The sequence below is a fragment of the Macrobrachium nipponense genome, chromosome 23 (genome assembly GCF_015104395.2).
Source record: "Macrobrachium nipponense isolate FS-2020 chromosome 23, ASM1510439v2, whole genome shotgun sequence".
NCBI classification, from domain to species: domain Eukaryota; kingdom Metazoa; phylum Arthropoda; class Malacostraca; order Decapoda; family Palaemonidae; genus Macrobrachium; species Macrobrachium nipponense.
In genome coordinates, this window is record NC_061090.1 from 64,190,530 (window position 1) to 64,202,696 (window position 12,167).

The 12,167-nt window shown below is 35.6% G+C and overlaps 1 protein-coding gene across 12 annotated transcripts in view; it reads left to right on the top strand.

The window, feature by feature from the left end:
* The window catches only part of LOC135201365 (cyclin-D-binding Myb-like transcription factor 1), a 389,369-nt gene extending 378,028 nt beyond the window's left edge, over nucleotides 1–11,341 (top strand). For all 12 annotated transcript variants that reach the window (XM_064230280.1, XM_064230311.1, XM_064230254.1 and 9 more), the window contains one exon: nucleotides 11,047–11,341. In XM_064230280.1, coding sequence (XP_064086350.1) covers nucleotides 11,047–11,135 — 89 coding nt within the window. In that variant the 3' untranslated portion in view covers nucleotides 11,136–11,341. The remainder of the gene's footprint in view (nucleotides 1–11,046) is intronic.
* Nucleotides 11,342–12,167: the final 826 nt, after the last annotated feature.

The window sequence follows — 12,167 nt, forward strand, 5'->3', positions numbered from 1 at the left end:
TTCACGGCAGGAATAATTTTGTATGTCTGGCAGCCAGAATCCATGAGTCGAGCAAACAATGGGTTAGTGAACTGTTTATGACTATATATATAATATATATATATATATATATATATATATATATATATATATATATATAATATATATATATATATATATATATATATATATATATATATATAATTTAATTTATATATATATATATATATATATATATATATATCTATATATATATATATATATAATATATATATATATATATATATATATATATATATATACATATATATATATATATTATATAATATAATATAAATTATATATATATTGTCCCCATAAACAGTTCACTAACCCATTGTTTGCTCGACTCATGGATTCTGGCTGCCAGACACACAAAATTATTCCTGCCGTGAACAAACTCACGTATTGTAAGTGGAATTTGGAGTGAATTACGAATGAAATGTGTAAAATTACAATCAAATAAGCACTGTGGAGTTTCATTTGTGATGGCAGTAAGGTAAACGTAAAAAAAAATTTCAAAACCACCAATGACCAGGCGTAAAAAATGCATTTTCAGTTTCAAAACATGATCGCTTGGGAATAAGAACGGTCACATACTTTCACTAATATAGGCAGCAAAATGTTGTTTTATTGTGCTGATTACAACTGCAATATTGAGTAAAAATAATAAACGTTACATAGACACGGAAATAATTGTTTAAATGAGCGCTGGGAAGGACATGTCTGCCAGTGTATGTCTGGTGTCCACGAGACCATATACCACACCATATTGGATTAAAAAACTGCCTTGAAAACATATTTTATGAAGATCTCACATGCTTATTTAAGTTTGTATAGTGGTTTCATATATCTTATTTTGTTGACGAAACTGCAATCTTTTGAATGGGTTGCTTAAAGATGTAATTGTATTTTTGTTTCACTGATTAAATATCAAGTGAAAAGTGGCTCATTAGTCTGTGCAAGTGCTCGCACAGTCATGCATTACCCTATGTATATACAGGCGGTCCCCAGGCTACGACGGGGGTTCCGTCCTTGAGACGCGTCGTAAGCCGGAACATCGTCAAAAATCCTAAGAAAAACTTACTTTTAATGCTTTGGGTGCATTGTAAACTATGTAAACTGCATTCTTATGGCATTTTTCATCAAAAAAACCTTCAAATATTGATTATTTTGCACTTTTGGTGTCATATTTCATCCCCCAGATAAGCGTTGTAGGCGTCGTAACCCTGGAAATAACGTCTATTGACAAGCGTCGTAACCTTGGAACGTCGTAAGCCGACACCGTCGTAACCCGGGGACTGCCTGTAATATATATATATATATATATATATATATATATATGATTATATATATATATATATATATATATATATATATATATGCTTAAAAAATCACAGTAGAATGCACGTGACTTCATTGAATAAGCGAATACCACAGGAAAATGATAGTCAGAAATCCAAGCACGTTCGTCTTGACTAAGACATTGTCAAGGAATGAATGAAATACAGTTGTGGAGAGAAAGTTATCAGGTAAACAAGATCAAGAATACCAGATGGTTAAATGTCAAAAGGGTAAAAATTGAAGCGAAAATCCAGGATTATTGGATATCACAAGGTCACAAACCTAAACCTAGATTTAACCCTGTATGAATACTTTGAAGTTTCTGTTAGGGTCAAATCTATGTTTAGGTTTGTGACCGTGTGATATCCGATAATCATGGATTATCTTCAACTTTTACCCTTTTGACAATTAACCATCTGGTATTCTTGATCTTGTTGTTTACCCAATAACTTTCTCTCTAACTGTATTTCCTTCGTTCCTTGACATTGTCTTAGTAAAGACGAAAGCGCTTGGATTTCTGACTATCATTTTCCTGTGGTATTTGCTTATATATATATATATATATATATATATATATATATATATATATATATATATATATATATATATAATACTATAATGAGCTTAATGTCCATCTGTCTGTCTGTCTGTCTGTCATTCAATCACGGCCAAACGGCTGGTCAGATGGGCATGAAACTTGGCAGGGTTATGGTGGGGACCCCTAAGATGGTTTGTAATGGGGTTTCATCCAACCTACCCCCCTCCTTTGTAAGGGGTGGGGTTGAGAAGGGATTCCCTGAAATGGAGCTGTTTCTTGCCGTGAAATGAGGCTGGTTATTCCCGTAGACTAGGTTACTTTACGATTTTTCATACATAATTTCTGTACAACTTCCCCGGAGCATGTCGCGAATATTTCAGGTCAGACACAATAGAAGATGAAAATTATCATCAATATCCGCAAGACTTTTTGAATAACTTAAATCCATCGGGACTGCCAGTGCACAAAATAACGTTGAAGAAGTACTGCCCGGTAATGTTACTTTGGAATTTTGATCCTGCCAATGGACATAATAAAAAGGAAACTGACAAGTTCCTACTTTCTACATCCTTTTTTTTTTTTTTTTTTTTTTTTTTTTTTTTTGGAAGACACAGGATCATAAGAGCATTTATCAGTTGCCATAACGCACTGACATACAAGTTGCGTCTTTGCAGTAACATAATGAAAATAAAGATACTTTATTATTCGTATCACCGTGCAAAGTAATTGAAAAAGAAACGAACCAATCAAGATCCCTGCTCCGTTAAATGAAAGTCACTGACGAGAGAGAGAGAGAGAGAGAGAGCCATTTAACGACATTAATGCACTACAATTTTATAATTTTATCTTGCTATTGAAAAATGAGAGAGAGAAAGAGAGAGGATATAATTTGTGATTTGAGAGCTAAGTAATCCGATAATCCCATCACCGTCTTCGTTACTTGACTTACATTGAGAGAGAGAGAGAGAGAGAGAGAGAGAGAGAGAGAGAGAGAGAGAGAGAGAGAATCATTAAAAGAGGGTAAACAATAATGAATACGAACTTCTTTACGTTCATTGATCGTCCCTTCACTTACTTTGAGAGAGAGAGAGAGAATATCATTAAAAGAGGGGAAACAACAATGAATAAGAATTTCTCTGTGTTCAGTGATCGTCCCTTGAATTACATTACGAGAGAGAGAGAGAGAGAGAGAGAGAGAGAGAGAGAGAGAGAGAGAGAGAGAGAGAGCATTCGTGTAATCGCCCTTATTTTAATATTGCTGAACAAATAGTACATATAAATTTTTCACTTCTGCACCCGTATTTTATATCACCCATCGTAGATGGGTAAGTTTGCTAGTGTATATAATGAGGAAAAACTCCCAAAAATATCGAGCCCTTCAGGATGTGCAACGCTAAATAATCATAACCACAGAAAAATAAACGAACATCCTTCTCGTGGATCGGTATGTCAGACCAGGCTCTCACGAGAACCAGAGTAAACTGAGATGTCATCATTTGACCTACATGTCAAGGATGTGCATTCATTTGTCCAATACCATTTCCTTCCTGAGATTAAACATTGTGAACTAGTAGTAGCTATACCTATGTATCAATTGCTCTCTGACTATTCTTTCCGGAACTTAATTCTCATCAGAAAGCTTATATCTAAAGATGTATTTCAACTTGTAAATATTTAAGAAGAATACAGTACTTCTGTAAGTCCAAGTGTTTCAAAATCATCCCTCAACATGACTGATGTAAGAACGGAGAAATCTAGGTCCATACCAGCCGGCCAACGTACACACACACACACAGATAGGAGTTGGGGGGGCCGGGGGGCTGAAATATGCCTTGATAACCAACCGGTGTTCGCCTTGGTCCCAGTCACAATACGTGTAGTACTTCCAACTTAAAACTATCCAAACAAAACTATCCTGCTCCTATCAATAGTAGTAATTGAAGGGAATTGTCCATAAAACGGCTCCCTTCCTCGTTTTATTTTTTCTTTGTTTATGTGTTTAAGTTTTATCTCTATAATGCCATAAATCTTTTATAAATTCTTTCCTATTTTCAGTTTCCCCTTCATCTCAACGTAAACAAAAAACAAAAATGGACTTTTATTACTGTAGTGTATTTTGCATTAATATTACAGTAGGGTACTGTAATCATTAAAGTAAACTGGTTTTTTATCATAAATGTATTCATTCACGAAATAGATATAGTTTTGTGAAGCAGCCATATCATGAAAATAAAGAGGAATAGTTTGCTAATATACTTTTGTTTCAATATTTGAATATACAAAAGTATATTAGCAAACTATTCCTCTTTATTTTCATGATATGGCTGCTTCACAAAACCATATCTATTTCATGAATGAATACATTTATGATAAAAAACCAGTTTACTTTAATGATTTCAGTACCCTACTGTAATATTAATGCAAAATACACTACAGTAATAAAAGTCCATTTTTGTTTTTTGTTTACGTTGAGAATCAGCTGATGGACGTTTATTACAGAAAAAGGATTTTGACGTAAGGAAAATCTATTTCTGGGCGATTGGCTCGTGTCGCCAGCGAAATATCCTTTAATCTATTATTTCTAGGGTAAATGTACTAACACATCCAGAGAAAAAATAAAATAAAGAAAAAGGTCAGTATGACTGACTCGCTCACCTCTAGGAGGGTGTCGGTATGAACACTAGGCGAGTGAGACCACTACCACGAGCCAAATGCCAATAGAAATCTCCCACTACAAAACCCTCCAAGAGGGGAGGGGAGCCGTCCCACAGAGGGAGCAGCTCGTACTACTACTACACCATCCCATGCTTGCGACTGCTGCGCCTCTAGTGGCCATCCTTTTTCGTTAGCTCGCACGACGTCCCCACAAGTGCTATTTTTCTCTCTGTGTATTTTGTGCCCTTTCTTCGGATTTTCGATAATGGAGCGTACAGCTATTGCAGCAGGCTTTACCGCTGATGATTTATATACTCCTCCAGAGGCTTCGGTTAGGCCTAAGATCAAGTCTAAGCATATGACCTTGACTAGGACGTCAGTGTCCTCGAAGAAGACGTCCTCGTCTTCTTCTTCGCGTAAGTCTCCGGCTCGTAATCCCGGCCCAGACAGGTCTAAAGGGTCTAGCTCCGGCTCGAAGTCCTCAAAGAGTAAGCCTAAGGAGAAATCCCGCACCCCGGCAGTATCACCAGTTCCACTACCTTGGTGCCTATTCAGAGTCTCCCCTCCACCTCCGCAGCAGCTCCGGCTCTGGACACCAATGCTGGCCTGTTGCCAACATGGTGGGGCGACTTGGTAGGTCTCCCTAAGAACGAGTGTGGAACATATGATATCTCGCCTGTCGGATAGGATAACTTCTCAGGACACTATTATAGCCGGCCTAAGAGAAGCCCCTCTTGCCTCTCCCTCAACCTCTAACACTAGTGGATCTCAGCTTCCCCCGTATGACTCGCTGCCCGCTTTCTCCATGAACAATCCTTGGAGAGTAGCGTCATATGCTCCCTTCCAAGATGGTCTCATCTCCATACCGGAGTTTGGAACTCGAAGAATAGAGGACTTCGAGTTCTATCCGGAAGGCCTACAGCCTCCCTTCATAGGCTACGCTAGGCTCACGCCTTCGGCTATGGTTAGAGATGACAGGGTACCAAAGGAGACAGTCCTCTATTCTCGGGACCAGGCCCAACGAGAATGGCTTAGATGTCTAGACGACATGGACTGTTCGAATACCAAGATCCAACCATTCAAAAGTCCCTTTACCATTTTCACGATGGACGAAGGTACCCCGCTCCCGTTCCTTACCAAGATAGCGAGGTCGACCATCTCAGCAGCTCAGAAAGGGGAACCCATGCCTCAGCTGAAAGAAGCAGACCCCACTTCTCCGTTGCTCCCGTCAATTGGAGAATTATGGAGGATTTGCCTAACACTTTCACAGCTGGCAAACTCAAACCTGACTGTGCTATGGAGCAGAAAATAATATTTCAGAAAATAATTTAGGTGCTAAAAGAAAGTAATTTATTAATGGTATTGTTATTATTTTTAATTTTGTACATAAAAGTTTTTGATACAGTAATTCATATTGCTTGGGATGAGAGTTGACTGGATTAGGTTGAGAACTATAATAACACTGTGTTGTTTACATATGGAATTCGTATTTTAAATATTTTTTACGGTGCTTAGAGATGAAACATCAATGGTGATAAAATAATCTCTTTTATACTGTTATGTGTGATAATCACTGATTCAATTATTAAACTTATATTGAAGCACAGATAAGTAAATCGGAGAAAATAAAAATACGGCAACAAGTACCTACAGTAAATTTCGGGGACAATCTGTTCTGTTATATATAGTATGATAATAATAGATCAGTATTATAGTTTATTCTGTAAGTGAAATAAGTTTTTTAAATGTTGCGGTTTTATTTCATTAAGAGATTGGGAGAGAGAGAGAGGTTATGATTTTGTCGGATTTTAATTTAGCATTTTATCGATATTGCTATTAGCATTCGTAGTAGTATTAGAAAATTAGTAAATAATCTTTTATCATAAAAAAGGGATTTTGACGTAGGAAAAATCTATTTCTGGGCGAGGAAGCCGTGTCGCTCCCGTGAAATATGTCTGCTTTAGCACTATTTCTAGGAAAATATTGCTATAATACCAGAGAACTGCTAAATTGGACATGTCAGAAGCTTCTGACTCGCTCACCTATATAAAAGGTGTCGGTATAAAACTGGGGCGAGTGTTAAACACTACCACAGCAACCCCTCCAATTAGCCTTTTCTTCATCAAAAGACCCTAAATACGGGGAGCCGACCCATAGGTCACACCTAGCTACCCCGTTGAAGGCGTCTGTGACGTCATACTTTTCGATAGCCATATTGTGTTCGTACGTTCGAATATAGCTATTTGTTCTTTTATTTTTATTCTTGGTTACGGATCGTCAATCTACCTCTTCACCCAAGTTAAGTACTGGTTCCGCCCTTTTTCAATATTTAGAGTGAATTTGCCTTTCGTTTTGCCTTTATTTAGGATTTTATTAGGCGTCACTTATAAGTAGCGGGCAGGCAGCAAGTCGTCTTTACGGCTTATCCTTGAATTGTGTATTTATTCATGAAAATAAAATAAAAATACAGTACCTAATTAGTGAATCTTGAGATTTAGTTAATTATCAGCGATATACTATTTGGATATAAGCTTAAAAAAAAGTAAAGTGGCTTTTGATGAGTGTAGAGCATACGTATGTAAAATACGTGGGTAGTTGTAGCAAGGTCGAGAGAATATAGGAGAGATGTGCAGTAGCTGGTGGGCAAAAGCGAGCAATAGCAGACGACGCTCTCACCAAACTTAACTTTGTCAAGTGTTTTGTGCACACTGTACATGTATGGCAGGGTAAGATTTCTGTCTTGCTTATTACATTGTGTATGTATTCTTAATTTCTCAAAATGTGAAAAAAAAATATTCTCAAAGTTGGTTATGTTTTGAAGATTTTCTGTAAGTTTCACTTCCTATGAGGAAAAGCATTTCATGGCAACAGTAAATATTTAAATATGAAATGAATATTATTTTGCTTTCCATAAAGGTTTAGAATCCAGTAGTTTCAAACAACTTTCACACTTGGGCAAGCTCTCTCTGTCACTGCACTCTTGATAGTGAAATGAAATGGTCGGAAATTTATTAGCCCTTGATCTCGATCCATTTTCTGTGAATCCCAACTGTTGCTCCTGTGAAGTCTATCGTTATTTTTTACTCTAAAATCATGAAATTATAATTTCATGTATTTATTGTTGGTATATGGGGTAAAATAAATAAATGGTGGAGTAATAATTTTAAATTTTCTATTTTGTGAAATCATGTGAGATTGAGCAGTCTTCTGGAAGTATGTCAACAAAAATATATAAATCTGAATATTTCCATAGAAAAATGCTTTTATCCTCTAATATTTTGCATACGAATATAATATTTCAAAAGATCAACTTAAAATTGAAAGATAGGTCAAATTAGATATGTATGGATGAAAACTTCTATCCACGTGTTGGTAGTGACGGGAAAATATTATTGGAACATCGATCTTGGCAATGTTTTGGCAGATGAACTTTTATGGTAGCATAGACATAGAGGGGCTATTGTGTCTGTCTTTTGAACTTAGTAATAATATTACTCATTTACTGAGCAATTTAGGCCAGGTTATGAAGTGCTTTTCCCCACTGCTTTCTTTCATCTTAATTCTCTCTAACCCTTGCACGAGTTGAACTGCGAGTGACTGCCAGCCACTTATTTTGCCTTTCCTTGTCCTTTTCGCTGGGAATACGATGCCAGGATACTAAACTTCCTATTTGTGCATCCTACAGTAATGCACGACTGAACCATTGCTTAGAAATAAAGCACAGATTAACTTGAAAGGTCAACGTTCATCTGATACAGTAGCGCCTCGGTGGCGCGATCGGTATGGCCTTGGCCTGCCACCTCGGTGGCCGCGAGTTCGATTCTTGGACATTCCATTGAGGTGTGAGAGATGTGTATTTCCGGTGATAGAAATTCGCTCTCGACGTGGTTCGGAAGTCACATAAAGCCGATTGTCCCGTTGCTGAATAACCACTGGTTCCATGCAACGTAAAAACACCAGACAACCAGGCTGATGAGGAGTAGTGAAGTGGAAAGGCTTTTTGCCCACCAGTCGTGTCATTGTTTGAGAAAGATGTGTGGATGACATCACGTTGATGACTCCTAAAGACCTTGGTTTGTAGAATGGTGTAACCACTACGTATCACGTTGTGTACAATATTACGTACATATGAACAAGATTGTAGGTTTGGTGACGTCATGGTGATCTTCATGAATGAATGTACATTTATGATGAAAATTAGTTACTGTGTTGATTACAGTACCATACTGTAATATTAATGTAATCGCATCAAAATAAAGTAATCAATGCACACTGTAAACTTATAAAGTGTAGTTTTGTCTTTTGAAAATTTCTTTCATCAAGGAACTATTCCTTGAATAGGCATTTTATTATGAAGATATGCCAATAATAAATTAAGTAAAAATATTTTTAATACATTTATGCTTTGTCACCAAATGCAAAGAACAATACTACGATAATCTACGACAATTATCTTTTATATGAATTGTTCAAAGAAGTTATTTACTACCAAAATGATAATTAATTTCTAATTAAACATTAATGTTATCTTTAATGTTGTTACTACCAAAATTGCAATACTATTAAAATGTCTGAAAGGTTACCGAATAATAAAAAACGTCGCTGTGAATGCAACAGTATAACTGGATGTTTACATTTTTTTTGCCATTCCTTGAATAGGCTTTATTATGAAGATATGCCAATAATATATAAGGTGAAAATTGTTTTACTACCTTCATTGTACGTTTTTATAATGTGAATCTTTCCATGCATGGCGATGGTTATCGCACTATTGCCGAGGCTTAGCCTACCAATATACGTACATCATTATGCAACACAGAAAACTCAGCGATGCTGCGATTCATACCTGTGATATAGAGTGAGAAGTGGTCCAAGGAAAAACCCGCGGCTAACTGATCCCGCGACTGATGATCCACAATTAAGGGATGACCCCACTGTATATAGTGTACACTGTGCGGGTTTATTTCAATTTTAAATACCACCTTCACTTAATTTTCTTTAAAATTTACCTTAAATTCTAATAACCAATTTACTAGGTGGAAATATGTCAGTCATCATTTTGCCTAATCCAAGTTAGCCTAAATGCTGGGTCACACATCGAGTTCAAACCGCACAAGTCGTAATGGCATAAACTTTCCTCATTACAACCCCACTACACTCTCATTACAACCAAATCAGCATAAATCGTAACCCAATTTGACATTGTTGCTGATCACGTCTTATCTTTACCTCCAAATATCACTACAATCCTCAAATTTTCACAAACTCAAGACTACACCGATCACTGTTATAATAATCAATCACTATGATCCTGGTCATGGCACCATTTTATTACTACTCGCTTGGTAATAAGTAGAGCATTTCAAATCGCAAGGGATTGTATAGCCTATAGTGGATTGAAACATGAATAACCAAATCACAGCCTAAGCTGTACCTATGACGCCCAGATTACTATACTCATTTTAACTGACATTCAAGATATGACATTGCTTTGTGTATATTAACGAGTACACAAATTATATTAACTTACTGTGCTTATGAATGATGGATTATTATCATGAATGACAAGTTCTCTATCCCTATCCTAGATGGTTTGAGATCTGGCCTAAGCACTGTCTCCCTTTCACTATTCTCATCCAAAGAACATTATAGGAAGCACTTCCCTATCATTAGATATGCATATCCTAAAAAGGAATTTCCCCAAATGAACTTTAAAATAGGAATACTTGAGTGATTGTGATAAGGAGATCCCAATGACTTCTCAGTGATCGTTGGACTGATGTGAGTTAACACAACTCGACTCGACTCTGTCGGTGTTGTGACTAGACTAACTAACTGAAACTGACCATCGTCTGCCGACATTAAAACATTCAGCCAACTTCCCAAATAATGAAACAACTGACGACCGGTAATTAAGAACTATTCACGCGTACTTACAAACTAATACATGAAATAGCCAAACACAGCACTTTTCCTAACTAAATACTAATATAACAAAACATACCTTCCTTTCATACAATACTCATTTCCACTTATGTAAATGAGGAAAATATATGTAAAGATACATCACAACTGGTGGTAAAATACAACCTCTTCTTGAAGTTTCAACACATGGCGATGGCGCCAGTCATTGTACGTCACAAACTAGTTTGCCTATCATAGGCTGTCCCATCTCTCCCCTCCATATCTATGGTGTTACTCACATCCAAGAATTTTACGTTAAGATTGTAAGGACGAAAACTTTTCAAATTAAGTTCGAGATACTGGAATTTTAAATTAGATGTTGATTTGGGTCTCATAACTTGTATAATATATAGCCATATGCTTTTAGAACATGTGTTTGTTTTATGTTATCTTCCACTTAATTATTGGCATTCTTTTATAATAAAATTATTTATTTTCAAGTAACATGAAAATAACAGTAATAGTTTGCACTTTATTTCTTGTGTTCTGACTATTCAGATTATGTAATTATTATTTTCATATTTCAGATCCTATCCTGTCAGTATCTGGGGAGCCTTTGGGACAAGAAGAGGGTTTACATCAAGACCATGACGATACGGACATTGTTATCGTATAATTGTCACTGAAAATAATTACATTTGTCTTCAACATCTTGCTTTTGTGTAGTATTTACTGTATTTTTCTTCTGTTTATTGAATACAACTAGTTTGAAATTGTATCCAGCAGTTGTTGATTGTTGATTTTATTCAACTGATTCTTCATTTTATCGAAATAAAAGGACCAAGGATTTTATAATAAATAACCATAAATTTTCTCTTCATACACTGACATTGTGAAAATGCCTTTTGATATCTTAAGTAAGACTATATAATATTCCTTTATTTTTCATATACCCAAGTTATAATGAGTACTTATATAATGTACCTTCATATTGTTTAATTAATTAGTTTCTATACTCCTGAAAGGAGTTTAGGTTGAGTTGCAAAGATTCAAAAAGTTTTGATAAAGCTGCTGGTAACTGTCGTTTGCTTATCCAGAATTCTTTTTTTTCTTTCTTTTTTGTAGATGTTGTTATTGGTTCTTCCATTGTTTTTAAAATATTTTATTTTGGTGTTTCGTACAGCTTTAATCATTCAGCATTAATAGTGTTGCAATAATTATTCATAGAGAGAGCAAGTTCCAAATAAATACTCAACCTTCCATGCCTTATGTGGTTGCTTTTAAATAAAATATACAAATTTGGAAATATATCACATTTATACTTTTGACAAAATAACTACATTAACAAATATTCAACCATAAAAATAGTTATTTAACTTTTTTTTATTGAACCAGTATATTTTAGAAACTGCAGTGTGATTCATATCTGAAACAGTTAATTATATGTTTTCTGTCTTTTTTTTTCAAAGAAATTATTATTATTCAGAAGATGAAACCTATTCATATGGAACAAGCCCACAAGAGCCTTTGACGAATATGGTGCTCATTAGGAAGGAGTAAGACAAGGTAAAGGGGAATACAGAAAGAAGAGATACCACCTATTAAAAAAGAAAAAAATTAATAAATTAACAAATAGATAAAAATGTAATAAAATGCAAGGAGAACAGTATGAAGGCAGTAATGTATTACACCTTCACTTGAAGTTCCA